The sequence below is a fragment of the Tachyglossus aculeatus genome, chromosome 19, assembly GCF_015852505.1.
Source record: "Tachyglossus aculeatus isolate mTacAcu1 chromosome 19, mTacAcu1.pri, whole genome shotgun sequence".
Lineage (NCBI taxonomy): Eukaryota > Metazoa > Chordata > Mammalia > Monotremata > Tachyglossidae > Tachyglossus > Tachyglossus aculeatus.
In genome coordinates this window covers 20,361,195-20,377,229 of record NC_052084.1, presented here as the reverse complement: position 1 = coordinate 20,377,229, position 16,035 = coordinate 20,361,195, and the positions used below count along the sequence as shown (strand labels likewise).

Genomic DNA, 16,035 nt, shown 5'->3' with positions numbered 1-16,035 from the left:
CACACAGCTGACAATTGGAGGAGGCAGAATTTGAACCCATGACCTCTGACTCCAAATCCCGGGCTCTTTCCACTGAGCCATGCTGCTTCTCTCAGTTCCGTCCTCTGTAAAATGGGGATCAACACTGTGAGCCCACCGTGGGACAACCTGATCTCCTTGTAACCTCCCCAGTGCATAGAACAGTGCTTTGCACATAGTAAGCGCTTAATAAATTACATCATTATTATTATTATATTTGTATCAAATAACTATCACCTGTCCACATGTTTTGTTTTGTTGTCTGTCTCCCCCTTCTAGACTGTGAGCCCGTCGTTGGGTAGGGACCATCTCTTTATGTGGCCAACTTGTACTTCCCAAGCACTTAGTACAGTGCTCTGCACACAGTAAGCGCTCAATACATACGATTGAATGAATGAATGAATCTTAAAGATGTCTATTTTAATCCATCTTTAATGTAATGGTCTTTAATGAATCTCCACCTGCCTTTTTCTTGAAGAGTCTTAAAAACCTCTCTCTGAGTTCCATGAATGTAGGCTTTACACAGGTGTTGTTGGCTAATGCCAATAGTGAGTGAGAATGGCCAACAGGAGGTATTGAACATAGGCTGGTTTTCCAGCCTTCTTGATTCCAGGAAACAAACTGGAGAGAAGGTTTCAACCTGAAACACAAAAGCTGACACCTAAGGATCACATAACAACGGACTTTTCTTCCAGCATGGGCCCTATTGCTTTTTACTGTGTTAGTGAGCAATCTGACTACATAGGGTGACAGGATTTTTAAGAAACACATCAACTTTATGGGTAAGTCAAAGAATAAAAACGTGGAAGTTATTTGCACTAAATTAGACATAGCTAGAATTCACTGGATAAAATGTCCAATAATGACCTTTTGGGGGTAAAATCCACATAGTTGCAATAGGCACTGAATCTTTGAGCTCAAGAAGCAGTGTGGTCCAGTGGATACAGCACAGTCCTGGGAATCAGAAGAACCTGGGTTCTAATCCTGGCTCTGCCACTTGTTTGCTGTGTGACCTTGGGCAAATCAATGAGCTTCTCTGTGCTTCAGTTAACTTATCTGTAAAATGGGGATTAAGACCGTGAACCCCATGTGGGACAGGGACTGTGTCTAGACTGATTAGCGTGTATTGTTTAGTACAGTGCCTGGTACATACTAAGTGCTTAACAAATACCACAATTTTTATTATTATTGCTATTATTTCTGATTTCATATCAAAAACAAATTTACTGAATTTAGTTATCATAATTTTTTAAAAATTCAACTATTACCATTCAAGCAGATTGAAAAAGTACAAGTCAAACCTTTCAATGTTCCTGCGAAGATCTGAAACATGGACATTTCCTCGAACCATAAGAGCACAAGCAAGGTAGAGATTGTGTTTTGGGTCAGCTCGAATTAGTTGGTGATCTTTGCTAAAGGCATCTGAAAACATCTGATCCAACCTAGAATAATGAAAGTCATTTTTTACAGCAAATGTTATTTATTAAACAAAACCAGTTTATGGATCCTACATATTACTACTTAATGAAAATGCATATCCTACTTAAATATAAATTAAAAATCACATGCTGAAAACTACAACAAGAGCCTGGGAGACAGAAGGTCAGCTTCTAATTCTGTTTATGCCAGTCGTCTACTGTATGACCCAGGGCAAGTCATTTAACATCTTTGTACCTCAGTTTCCTCATCTGTAAAATGGAGCTTAAATATCCATTCTCCCCTCCCACTTAGATTGGGAGTCTCATGTAGGACAGAGCCTGTATCCATCCCAGTCTTGTATCTACCATAGTGCTTAGCACAGAGCTTTGCTTATAGTCACAACATCACTAAAATCCACCCTTTCCTCTCCAACCAAACTGCTAACATGTTGATCCAAGCAGTTATCCGTTCATTCATCTATTCATTCATTCAATCGTCTTTATTGAGCACTTACTGTGTGCAGAGCACTGTACTGTGCTCTGGGGAAGTTCCTGCCTTGACTGCTGTATCAGCTTCCTTGCTGACCTCCCTGTCTTCTGCCTCTCCCATTCTAGTCCATACTTCACTCGGCTGCTCGGATCATTTTTCTAAAAAAAGTTCAGTCCATGTCTCATCACTCCTCAAGAAACTCCATTTGTTGCCAGGCCTCTTTGGCATCATACAGAAACTCCTTACCATTGGCTTTAAAGCACTCAATCACCTTGTCCCTTCCTATCCTATCTCACTGATTTCCTACTACAATTCAGCATGTTTACATTGCTCTTCTATTGCCAACCTCCTCACTCCACTTTGATCTTGTCTATCTTCCCACAAACCCCTCCCTATGGAACGCCCTTTCCCATCATACCCAAAAGGCGGTCACTCTCCCCACCTTCAAAGCCTTATTAAATTCCACCTTCACCCTCACCCAGAGCTCTCCCTGACTAAACCCTAATTTCCTCTCTCTCCCTTCTGCTTCACCCCTGCACTTGGATTTCTAACCTTAATTTACCCCACCCTCAGCCCCACAGCACTTATATACGTATCTGTAATTTATTCATTTATATTAATGTCTGTCTCCTCCTTAAGCTCCTTGTGGGCAGGGAAAATGTCTACCAACTCTACTGTATTGTACTTTCCCAAGCCCTTAGTACAGTGCTCTGCACAGAGTAAGCACTCAGTAATTAGGATTGATTGATTAAACCAGGATTAGAACCTACGTCCTCTGACTCCCAGACCTGAATTCTTTCCACTAGGCCATACTAAATCTTTAGAGTATAAGCTCCTTGTGAGCAGGAAATAGGATACTTCTTTGATTTATACTTCCCAAGAATTTAGTACAATGCATTGCACTCAGTGGGTTCTCAATAAATGCTATTACTATGAATATTACAAGGAAAGTGTGGAAGCAAAGTTATGCCATTGCTTCAGTATTAGGATTCTATTGTAACAACTTAACTTATGCTATAACTTTCAAATGTTTTCAGATATTTTCAAACATACACATTGATTGGGAAGCGTTTTAATATTCCCAGTGCTGAACTGTTTTTAAATACCCAAACTCATTCTAGCTACACCCATTATGGATTTCACTGAAGTGGACAGAAAGAATTCCATTGTTGCAGAAATGGCAACAAGCTAAATTCTAGAATATTAAAGCAAGCTTTACTTAGAGAAGATAACATTCAAAACCCCCTAATTGTGTTTATGTCTTATATTCTCCTCAAGACAAAAATAGATGCAGAATACAGAACTAGAATTCTTTAAACTAAACCACAACCAAAAGCTTCCCATAGTTTAAAACAACTTCTGACAATTTGAAATAGTTTTTAAACCCCTCTTAAGGGCAATGAGTCACTGGTCTTATAAAAACAAAAATAACTAATACCTTGTTTAATTAAGATACAAACTTAACCTGTAGATTATCTGATGAATGGCATGGCAGAACTTTAAGAACTTGTAGTGGATTAGCAGCAAAAATGTACTAAATATAAAAGTAAATATTTCAGTGAAAATATTTGGATGAACAGCAGTTTAAGAAAAATTCCCATTTGAAATTTCATTTATCCACTACTTTGTGGTTTTGAAACTTCTCTCCCTACTAGTCCTTTCTTTTTATTTATAGAAACTTTTTACCCATTGTTAAACAAACACAGTTAGAATTTCAGCTCAGTGGAATGCATAGGACAAAACTGCTGCAGATAACCATTACTCACCACCAAATTCTAGTTTACCAAGCACTAAATCCCCCAAAATAATCTTTTGTACCTAAATTTATGTGCTGTTCCAAATATGGTAGAACTGTCCCAGTCATTAATTTGAATTTATCTTAGTAGGGGAAGTCTCTGCATTTCTAGAATTTGGGAGAGATTATGCAACCAGGCCTCAGGGAATTCATGTCCTTTGAAGTTATGCAATATGAAAATTTACTACACACCAGAATTATACAAAAAATAGCCTCTTATGTTATCATGTTGAAGTTACAAAAGTTACCATTTTGAAGCAATGCTAAAAAAATTAGTTCTTTCAACTTATTTTTTCTCAGAAAAATGAATGGCTATTTTAGATGCAATATTCAAAGAAGAGTAAGCTGTAAATTCCCTTGTCTACAGTAAATGCCCCTTAATATGAAAACCACAGTCCTCTACAGCGGAACAACAGTTATGCTTACAAACATTTAATTCAGTAGTATACAGATGGTAGAGGGCTCAATAAATTCAACCGATTGATTGACTGGTTGAAGTAGCATGGTTTATTTCACTCTGTTTGTCAGAAGCAAGAAAAAGAATGCTCCTCTACTGCTTGAGCCTTTAGATTTCTGCCAGTTGCACTCAAATAATGCACTTTAAATGCCCATGAGGTATTTATAAATACTGTGAGTATTCAGTTCAACAAAGATGTTCTTAACCTTCGAAGTTTCACTTGTGATCCATTTAAGAAAACAACAGAAACCCCAAAACTGTTATTTGTAATAAGACTAATTATTCCATCGTATTTATTGAGCTCTTACTGTGTGCAGAGCACTGTACTAAGGGCTTGAAGAGTACAATTAGGCACTGATTACATGTTTAGCTTATTTGCTAAGTAAGATGATTTTTCCTCTGAAATATCTTGATTTTATGGGGCCATTTCAAATCCATAATGGCTTCAGATTAATCATTCAACCAGATGGCCTGAATTCTGTTTGACAGGGATGATTTAGGACAGCTTGCTCCACTGCTTTCCAGATCAACAACTGATCCCAGACGGAGCTTGCCCAGGTATGACACTGTCAACCATCCCTCTAGACTGTGAGATCATTGTGGGCAAGGGAATGTGCCTGTTTGTTGTTATAATATACTCGCCCAAGCACTTAGTACAGTGCTTTGCACACAGTAAGTGCTCAATAAATACAATTAAATGAATGAACGAATGAACCCTCCGCTTCTCCTAGAAACATTATCCAACCTCAGCTTCACCGACGTGTCCTCTCTTTGTTCTCCCCCTCTGGACTGAAAGCACTTTGTGGGCATCTGTTATATTGTTGTATTGTACTCTCCCAAGTGTTTAGTACAGTGCTCAGTAAGTGCTCAATAAATATGACTGATTGACTAACTCTGAACATTGTAGGTACCACAGATCGGTGCTCATTGCTTTCCCAGAAGGCTTCATGGAGGGAAATACTCCTCTCTGCAAGCTGTTACTGAGTACCCTCTTAAAGCAATACACAAGGAGGAGGGCCCATCCTCTGGAGGAAAGAATTCAGGTGTAAAATTGCTCTCTGGTCATTTCTTGTCACCTAACACAGTTCTTGAAACAGACCAAAAATACGTTTCCTTAAACATCAAATTCCATTTGGAACCTACAGAAAAATAAAGCTGTCCTACCTTCGAGGAGGAACATTGACATCTGCAAGTGTGTATAAAGGAGTGAGGCTTGAAACAAGATAATGAAGTTGAGGAAAGGGAACCAAATTCATGCTGATTTCATTAAGATCCATGTTAAGGGAGCCTTCAAACCTGGCAGAGCTAAATATTGAACAAAATATGATTAAGAAAAATGAAATTATTTTGAAATTATGACGAAGCAGCTTTTAACATAATTCTTTTTAATGAATATTTCTCAAAGCATTTTGTACAGTACGATTTCCACAGTACCATTGGATTGCCCACCACATGTATTACTTGGAATGGGATATTATGTGCTACTAGACAAAAAGCAACTAAAATGCATTTCCCAGATCATATGAATGACAAAAAGCCTAAAAGCACCTTGGCTTTCCTTTTTTAAAATTTGATTTAAAATGGATCCGAACAATTTTTAGTTAAGCCTAAACGCTGATTAACACAATAGTTTGATTTTTCTAAGGTGGATGGCCACATATGTCTGAACAATAATAATAATAATAATGGCATTTATTAAGCGCTTACTATGTGCAAAGCACTGTTCTAAGCGCTGGGGAGGTTACAAGGTGATCAGGTTGTCCCACGGGAGGCTCACAATCGTAATCCCCATTTTACAGATGAGGTAACTGAGGCACAGAGAAGTTACGTGACTTGCCCAAAGTCACACAGCTGACAATGGGCGGAGGTGGGATTTGAACCCATGACTTCTGACTCCAAAGCCTGTGCTCTCTCCACTGAGCCACGCTGCTTCTCTTGAGGGTAAGCTCACTGTGGGCAGGAGATGTTTCTATTAACTGCGGTACTGTATTCTTTCAAGTGCTTAGTGTAGTGTTCTCCACTCAGTAAGTGCTCAAGAAATACCACTGATTTATTAATATAAAGATTACCTTGCTATTATTTTGTACTGGATACTTTCAGCCTCTGAATCTTCTCTAAGAATAAAATTCCTTTTAACCAGAACTAGAAATCGATTGCATTAATTAGCTATTTTCTCTTTTGTAATGGAATATGCTAATGCATTTATAGAGGTAGGGAAAAGCTCTTAGTACAGTGCTCTGCACACAGTAAGTGCTTAATAAATACTACTGAATGAATGAAAAGGGTTAAGGTCCTTCTCTTAGGTGTAACTAAGAAGTTCATATTCTTCATTAGAGAAGCAGCATGACAGTGGAAAGAGCACAGGCTTGGGAGGTCATGGGCTCTAATCCCAACTCGTGTCAGCTGTGTGACTTTGGGCAAGTCACTTCACTTCTCTGGGCCTCAGTGACCTCATCTGGAAAATGACAATTAAGACTGCGAGCCCCACGTGGGGCAACCTGATCACCTTGTAACCGCCCAGCGCTTAGAACAGTGCTTTGCACATAGTAAGCGCTTAACAGATACCCTCATTATTGGCATTATATTCTAAATTTCCAGGCCACAAAGTTTGAAGGCCTGAAACCTCCTCAAAGTTTATACTGCAAACTAAGAATTATAGTCATAGAGATTGTCCTTGCCCACTCCTGCCACATTTTGCTGCTCTCCTATTAAAACCCAGTCTGTATACATCACTCCTCTAATGCCAACCTACTCACTGAACCTCAATCTCATCTATCTCACCACCGACCTCTCACCCACCTCCTGCTTCTGGGCCTGGAACACCCTCCTTTTTCATATCTGACAGACAATACTCCCCCACCTCACAGCCTTATTGGAGGCACACCTCCTCCAAGAAGCCTTCCCTGACTAAGCCCTCTTTTCCTTTTCCCCCGCTCCCTGACTTCGTTCATCCACCATTCCAGACCCACAGAAGTTATATACATATACGTAATTTATTTATTTAAATTAAAATCTGGCTCCCCCTCTAGACTATAAGCTCATTGTGGGCAGGGAATGTGTCTGTATATTGTTATACTGTACTCTCCCAAGAGCTTAGAATAGTGCTCTGCACACAGTACACGCTCAATAAGTACAGTTGATTGATTGAAGCCACAAGAGTGCCAGACACATCCTGGAATCTAAAGAGAGAACATGTTTAATTCTCACCTGTGTACTCTCTACCAATGCCATCATTAATAATAACAATAATAATAATACTAACGGCATTTATTAAGCACTTACTATGTACCAAGCACTGTTCTATAAGCGCTGGGGAGGTTACAAGGTGATCAGGTTGCCCTTCAGGTTGCCCCACGTGGGGCTCACAGTCTTAATCCCCATTTTACAGATGAGGTAACTGAGGCACAAAGAAGTTAAGTGACTTGCCCGAAGTCACACAACTGACAAGTGGCGGAGCAGGGATTTGAACCCGTGACCTCTGGCTCCAAAGCCTGTGCTCTTTCCACTGAGCCACACTGCTTATTATTATTATTGTCTAATACAGCGCTTGGCACACAGTAGGTGCTAAATACATACTATTACTACTACTCAACACTCAAGTATTCCAGTTACAGTTTTGACAAAAAACAGTTGACCTAATTATTACCTTGTCAAATTGAGCAGTAAATTTGCCACGATGTTGTTCATCGTATCAAATGGTTTCTCCTGATGCTTTTTGATACCTCCTTCACTTGAAGTTATCAAACTTCTTTGCTTCACAGTTGTTCCTGGCATTCCAGACTGAATCTGATTGATTTTGCTGACGATGTCAAATAGAGACTTAGAAGGAGAGAAACATGAAACAAGGATTGAAGAAGGCAGAATACGGTCATGGTTTCATCCTTCATAAAACAATTTTTAATTGGGAAGTCTTAGATGGTAACCAATCAATTGTATTTATTGAGCACTTACTGTGCACACAGCACTGTATTAAGCATTTGGGAGAGTACGCTATAACAGAGTGGGTAGACACATTTCCTGTCTACAATGATTATCGAACCTTGGCTTGAATGACACTGTCATCTCCTGTTTCTCCGCCTATCTCTCCGACTGCTCATTATTATTCTCTTTCTCAGGCTCTTCCTCTGTCACCCCTTCTATTCCCCATCTACCCCTACTCCCTTGGAGAACTCAATCTCTCCCCTGGCCTCAACTACCAACTCTACGCAGATGATTCCCAAATCTACCTCTACCGCCCTCACCTGTCTCCTTCTCTGCAGTTTTTCACTTCCTCCTGCCTTCAGGACATCTCCACTTGGATGTCACACTGACACCTCAAACTTAAAATGTCCAAAACAGAACTCATCTTCCCACCTAGATCCTATCTTTTCCTTGTCTTTCTATCACTGTAGATAACACCACTATTCTCACAAGCCTGTAGCCTTGGCATTATCCTCGACTCATCTCTCTCATTCAATCTGTCACCAAATGCTACTTTCACATGATCACCAAACTCCACTCTTTCCTCTCCATCCAAGCTGTTATTATGCTGATCCAAATACTTACCATAGCCCATCCTGGCTACTGTATCAGCCTCCTTGCTGACCTCCCTGCCTCCTGTCTCTCTCCACCTCAGTGCTTACTTCACTCTGCTGCCTGGATGATTTTTCTAAGAAATCATTCAACCCAGGTCTTTCCATTCTTCAAGAACATCCAGTGGTTTGCCCAATCAACCCAGCATTAAAGAGAAACCCCTTATTGTCAGTTTTCTCCCTTCTACCTTACTTTGCTGATTTCTTACACAACCCAGTTGACACATTTCTCTCTTCTCATGTCAACTTAGTCACTGTACTTCAATCTTGTCTCACATTCAGTTTCTGGTCAAGCTAGACACCTTGGGTCTTTATTTCACAGTACCTGTGTCTGGTCAGTATTTCTCTAGACACATTTCCACTGTTTGCTTTTCAACCTTTAAGTTCTCTACTTTACACTTTCCCCTGTTAAATTTCAAAATTATTGTAGGAGGATTTTTCCAATTTGTTTAAGTCATTTTTAAGGTTACCGCTCTTTTCTAATGGGTTGTCAATCTCACTGAAATTGGTATCATCTGAAAAAGTAATGAGCTGCTCTCAATTCCCAAAAGTTCTGTACCAACCTGCTACTGGAGCTAAAGATTTTGAACCCGTCTCAAAACAGGGGGGGCACATCATTGGTAGACCACCTCAGGCTATTGCTGTCTTCATGTGGACTGGAATCCCAGAGCTCACTGTTCACCCACGAATGGCTGTATCAATCAATCAATCGTATTTATTGAGCGCTCACTGTGTGCAGAGTACTGTACTAAGCGCTTGGGAAGTACAAGTTGGCAACATATAGAGACAGTCCCTACCCAACAGTGGGCTCACAGTCTAGAAGACCATAACTTCCCCATCTGTCAATGAGACTGTCATGGGTGACTGAATTAAAACTCTTCTGGGAGCAGTTATTGGTGAAGCAAAGGCACATGAGTTTATCAATAGCATCCAAACTGAAGTCTATATGGCACAATTTGCCCTTCACAAAGCCACACTAGTTAAACCTTAACACTTTCTAGTGGTTGCAAATTGGTGTCTATAAAGACAGTTTTCCTCACTGCATTTTCGATGGGAAGCACACAGTCAGCATGCTCATTCAGTTCCTTCATTGCCAAGACACTGTTGTACGGTGAAGTAATGACATCATCTTCCCCGGATGGATAGACTGAAGTAACCAATCTGTATACTTCTGGGAATTCTTCTTCAAGCACATTTAAAACAAATGTGCCAAGGCCAGATCCCGTGCCTAAGAATAAAAATACGTAAGAAAATAGATGAAATGACATTCATGATCAGGGATATAATTTCTAGTCCACTATCTTAAATATATCTTAAAATCCCATTTAAAATAATAAAATGATCACATTCTGCACTTGACCTTTCATCCATTCATTTCAAAACTTTTCCATGGTAATTTTCAAAGCAATCCTGTAATTAAACACTCATTTCATGTTCCATTTCAGGTGAAATCAACGCAAAGAGGAGACACAGTTGGAGCTTTCAAATTCCACACTGTGGGATCCAAAGCTACCCTACTACCTCTCCCCCTCACTCAGGCTACCACTTCCAAATGATTCTACCATTTGTAAATAACATCTGTCTGTCTGACTCCCCAATAGATGTATCATACTTTCACTTAGTGCAGTGCTCTGCACACAGTAAGCACTCCATAAATACCACTGATTGATTATAAGCCCATAGAGAGAGGGAACCATGTCTTTTTCTTTTGGAGTATCCCTCCCAAGCACTTGGAATGATGTTTTGAACTGTTTTTCTGCACACATCACCCCATTCCTCAGAAACCTCGAATGGCTGCCATGAACGGCTGTATGATTAAATGCCACAATTCTCTCTAGACCAAACAGAAACCATTAGCTCTCAGGAAGTTCTCTCTCTTCTTCCTACCTATCCATTCCCTTCTCCCAGTATCTCTCATCGTACATTTCTCTCAAGCTACCTTACTCATCATGCCTCATTCTCATGCTCATTCTCACCGCCAACCCCTTGTTCACCTCCTCTCTCCTGCCCTGGGACTCCCACTTCTAATCCATCAGACCTCTGCTCTCCCCATCTTCAAAGCCCTTCTGAGATCACGTCTCCTCTGAGGACCTTTCCTGATTCCTCACCTCCCTGTCTATAACACTTTTGTCTTTTGGGTACTTCTGTATCATCTAATTCTTGGATACTTACCGCCCATCCCCAAGAAGCACAAATGTACATATCTTTATAATCTATTGCCTTCTCCTATCTGTAATTTATTTTAGGGTGTGTCCCACTATCGGTAAATACTACTTTTGTAAAAAGCAAGGATAATGTCTATTATCTCTACTGTGCTAGTACATTGTTTGACACCCAATAATAATAATTATGGTATTTGTTAAGTGCTTACTTTGTGCCAAGCACTGTTCTAAGCATCGGGGTAGATACAAAGTAATCAGGTTGTCCCACATGGGGCTCACAGTCTTAATCCCCATTTTACAGGTGAGGTAACTGAGGCACAGAGAAGTTAAGTGCCTTGCCCAAGGTCACACAGCAGGCAAATGGCGGAACTGGGATTAGAACCCATGCCCTCTGACTCCCAAGCCCGGGCTCTTGCCACTAAACCATGCTGCTTCTCCAATAGGCACTGTCAGTATTATTAATTGATCACTTTAGTATAATCAGTAAAGGAATCAATAAATATCATTGACTGAGCCCTTTGACTAGTTTGTCTCTTTCCCCTTCTCATTTCATGAAGAAGGGGGAGAGATTCTAGACATGCTCAGAAAGAGCATGATGGCTAGTACCCTACTCCAAATTGATCAATAATCAAAGACAGGGATAATAATAATAATAATAATAATAATAATGGCATTTATTAAGCGCTTACTATGTGCAAAGCACTGTTCGAAGCACTGGGGAGGTTACAAGGAGATCAGGTTGTCCCATGGGGGCCTCACAGTCTTAATCCCCATTTTACAGATGAGGAAACTGAGGCACAGAGAAGTTAAATGACTTGCCCAAAGTCACACAGCTGACAATTGGCAGAGCTGGGATTCGAACCCATGATAAGACTCCAAAGCCCGTGCTCTTTCCACTGAGCCATGCTGCTTCTAGGGGATTAGCTGAAAGGGCAACATCTTTCATGCCTCTTGGTTCTTTTGAGAGGTGACAGGAAGGGCTGGGGATGGGGAAAGAGAAATTAAGGGGCTTTGTAAAAATTGTGTGGGGGTCAACTGGAGAACTATTCAGTTTTAGTTGGATGACAATATTTTTAACTACAAATCTGGCACACTCAAAATCTTCTTAGCCAGTTCATAATTACCCATTACCCCACAAGCAGCCTCAAAATAATAGCTTTTCTATCTTACCTATAATATGTGAGTTTTATGAATGTATGATGCAGTTGGAAGTTTTATTAAAGAAGTATACCGTACAATCTAATACATTTTACTGCTGTGAAACTCTGGCTTATGAAAGCATAAAAATATGACAATTTTTGCATTACTTATCCTAAAATTCCACCAAGATTAAAAAAATGCTCTAGTGCACATCGATTGAGGTAATGTGTTCTAGTTCTGCTGGGATTCAGGAGATCTGAGTTCTAGTCCCAGCTTGGCCATATCCCTGCTGTGTGTCTTTCGGCAAGTCATTCAACCTCTCTGTCTGTCTTTTTCCTCATCTGTAAAATGGGGTTTAGAAGGATTGTGAGTCCTCCTTCTTACACTGAGCCCAACCTGAGACAGGGACTGTTTCCAATCTGTTCAATTTGTCTGTACCCTGGTGCTTAGCACAGTGTTTGTCACATAGAAGGCACTGTGAACACCACCATAATACTATCCGGCAGCCGCATGGCCTAGTAGATAGAGCATGGGCCTAGGAGTCCCATTCACCTGGATTCTTCCCAGCTCCACCACTTGTCTGCTGTGTGACCTTGGGCAAGTCACTTAACTTCTCTGTGCCTCAGTTACCTCATCTGTAAAATGGGGATTAAGACCCATGTGGAATAGGGACTGTGTCCAACCTAATTACCTTGTACCGACCCGAGAGCTCAGAACAGTGCTTGACACATAGTAAGCACTTAACAAATACCATCATCATCATCATTATGAATACCATCATAATTGCTATTATTACAACAATGTTTTATCAGCATGAAGAACATCCCAATGGACCAGATGTGTAGAAATTTACAGCATTATCACTTTCAAAAAGTTAATAGCAATTTTGAACAAATCAACTTACCTCCACCCATGGAATGAATGACAAAGAAACACTGCAAACAATCACAGTGCTCTGCTGTCTTTCTAAGCTTTTCCATAATGCGTTCCCGATACTGGCAGCCAAAAACTTTGTGCCCCACAGCCCTGAAAACAAGAAATCAGGTTTTTACAATCCCCACAAAACCCGTCATGAGTCTAGTCAATCTACTATATTTGGGCTGAATAGATTCATTCATTCATTCAATCGTATTTATTGAGCACTTACTGTGTGCAGAGCACTGTACTAAGTGCTTGGAAAGAACAATTCGGCAACAAATAGAGACAATCCCTACCCACCAATGGGCTCACAGTCTATAAGACTATTTGCAACTCAGTATAAGATACAACTCGGCAGTTTCATGATGCTGGAAGAACTTCATCACTAAAAGACATGATAATGCATAGCTCCTATGCATTATATAGTGACCTCCAAAGAACTGTTCAATCCATTCTTTACTCTGAAAGTTCTGACTACTCAACAAAATGTTTAGAATCAAATATACAATGAAAATGCCTGAAGGAAAGAAAAATCATGCCAATCAACACGATGAACGTGAGTGGCTTCGATCCATGATGGGTTGCAGAATTTGATCCTCCTTGAGGTTTCTGACTCTGGCCGGCCCTTGCCCTGTTACCTCTTAGCTAAACAGAACTTGCCACATTTGGGATTTGCAAAAGGAAATCATTTCTCTTTCACACAGATATGAGTCAAAAGAAACGTAGGCCTGCTTTGCTATCTCACGGCATAGGAGGGGCCCTTGGGTCTTTTGTCTTCTGATGGTAACTGTGGACAGCTGGACTAAAACATGATTGGGAGGAAAGGAGTTTTTTGATGCTTGGAAATGCATCGGGAACTAGATTTAAGGAGTTATTTTCAGTGGAAAAAGACGACTAGACTATAAACTCCTTTCTAGATAGTAAGCTCCTTGAGGGCAGGGAACACATATACCAACTCTGTTGTATTGTACTCTCCCAAGTGTTTAGTAGAGGGCTCTGCACATGGAAAGCGCTCAATAAATAAGATTGATTGATTAAAGTTCTTTAAAAAAACAACTCTAGAACAGTTTAGGATTCCTTTCCTGAGTGCTAAGGGGTGGGACTTAGATTAATTTGTTATTTTGAAAGGACTTAACACTCAAATGAATACACTCAGTTCTTCTATACTGAGGGGCTACAAGTGGAAAGATGGATGAGTTACATTTCTGAAGGGCTCCATGTTAAGTAAAACATGGGCTCTGAATCCCTTGACTGGGATTGTGCACATGCAACACACACACACACACATACACACAATCATTTCTAATGACACTGTAATTGCAGTCTATCCAAATAGATGCAACAATGTTACCTAACTGCCTAACAATGTTCTATCCACAACACGTAGTAAAAACACTAATTATGGAAGATTTGGGTGCCTAGGAGCCTCAAAAACTTTCCTTCCTGTGCTAATTAATAACCACCAGCCAAGGAACTAATTAGGGATGGGTTTTCTGGACCTGGACTTTCTGAATTTTCCTTATTTTTTGTGTGGGGGTGAGCTCCTTGTGAGCAAGGAATGTGTCTACTAACTGTTATAGTGTATTCTCCCAGGTGCTTAGTACAGTGCTCTGCACACAGTAGGCGCTCAATAAATATATTCTTAAGCTCATTCTTGGAATTTATCTGTCCTGTAACTTAGTCTTCTACTAATATACCTCAACCTTGTTTATCTTGCTGCTGACCCCTTGCTTACGTTCTGCCTCTGGCTTGGAACCCCCTTCTTCTTCATATCTGACAGACACTCATTTTACCATTTTCAAAGACTTATTAGAAGCTCATGTCCTTCAAGAGTCCTTTCCTAAGCCCTTATTTCCTCCTCTCCCAATTCCCTCTTCGTCGTCTTTGCACTAAGATTTGCCCTCTTTATTCACCACTCCCTTAGCTGCAAACCACTTATCTACATAGCCATAATTTATCTATATTAATGTTTGCCTCCCCTTCTAGACTGTAAGCTCATTGTTGGCAGTGAATGTGTCTACCAATTCTGCTGCACTGTATTCTCCGAAAAGTGCTCTGAACCCTTTTAGCGCTTAGTAAATACAATAGATAGTGAGTCTTTTCTTTGAGACTTTATCTTGTATTTGTTGACCATACTAAAAGTTTTGACACCATTAATATGGGCTTTGGCATCTGCCCTGAAAAAATCGTCAGGATCTTGAGGTTACTTCATGGTAAGAAAGCTCAGGAGTATCAGATTTGAAGGTCAGAGGATAGATGAGATGGAGGCTGAGTGAGAAGGTTGACATTAGAGGAGCAAAGTGTGAGGGCTGGGTTGTAGTAGGAGAGTAGTGAGGTCAGGTAGGAGTGGGCAAGGTGATTGAGGGCTTTAAACATGCAAATATTTTTTTTCAGGCAGTCAATTTACCTGTCCTTACCTACTGCCAAAATGGCAAAGTGAATTGTTCAGACTTCTGGATTATGACAATAATGACTTATCAATGTTTGTCCTCTGGAGTTACATAATGGCTAAGAAATGTACAGCTCTGGATGGATAATCTACCAGAACACACGATGGGAATGCTGTTTGCTTCATGAGAGCTCCATGATAGTGGAGTGACAATATTTTGCACAAAGTAAATTTGTGTTGTCCCATGCTGGCATCCCTGGGTGGCTATTAGGTAGCAATGTGGCTCAATGGAAAGAGCACAGGCTTGGGAGTCAGAGGTGTTCTAATCCCAGCTCCACCATTTACCAGCTGTGTGACTTTAGGCAAGTCACTTAACTTCTCTGTGCCTTAGTTACCTCATCTGTAAAATGGGGATTAAGATTGTGAGCCCGATGTGGGACAACCTGATCACCTTGTATCCCCCCAGTGCTTAGAACAGTGCTTTGCACATAGTAAGCGCTTAACAAATACCATCATTATTATCCTGCCCCCTTATTCTCTTTTGCCCTTCCCACCTTGCTGCTCTTGCTCTCTCCTCTTCCTCCCACCATTTTTTTAATGGTATTTGTTAAGTGCTTACTATACGTCAAGCACTGTTCTAAGTTCTGGGGTACATAAAAGATAGTTACGTTGGACAC

At 40.4% G+C, this 16,035-nt stretch overlaps 1 protein-coding gene across 4 annotated transcripts in view; it reads right to left on the bottom strand.

Annotated features, from left to right (window-relative positions):
- The window catches only part of TUBE1 (tubulin epsilon 1), a 33,564-nt gene that overhangs the window by 3,287 nt on the left and 14,242 nt on the right, over positions 1–16,035 (bottom strand). For 3 of the 4 annotated variants that reach the window (XM_038761416.1, XM_038761417.1, XM_038761419.1), the window contains 6 exons: positions 12,956–13,077; positions 9,790–9,977; positions 7,825–7,997; positions 5,343–5,483; positions 1,320–1,460; positions 484–658 (listed from right to left, as the gene is read on the bottom strand). In XM_038761416.1, the coding sequence (XP_038617344.1) occupies positions 484–658; positions 1,320–1,460; positions 5,343–5,483; positions 7,825–7,997; positions 9,790–9,977; positions 12,956–13,077 (940 nt within the window). The remainder of the gene's footprint in view (positions 1–483; positions 659–1,319; positions 1,461–5,342; positions 5,484–7,824; positions 7,998–9,789; positions 9,978–12,955; positions 13,078–16,035) is intronic. The other variant, XM_038761418.1, reaches the window with a different exon arrangement.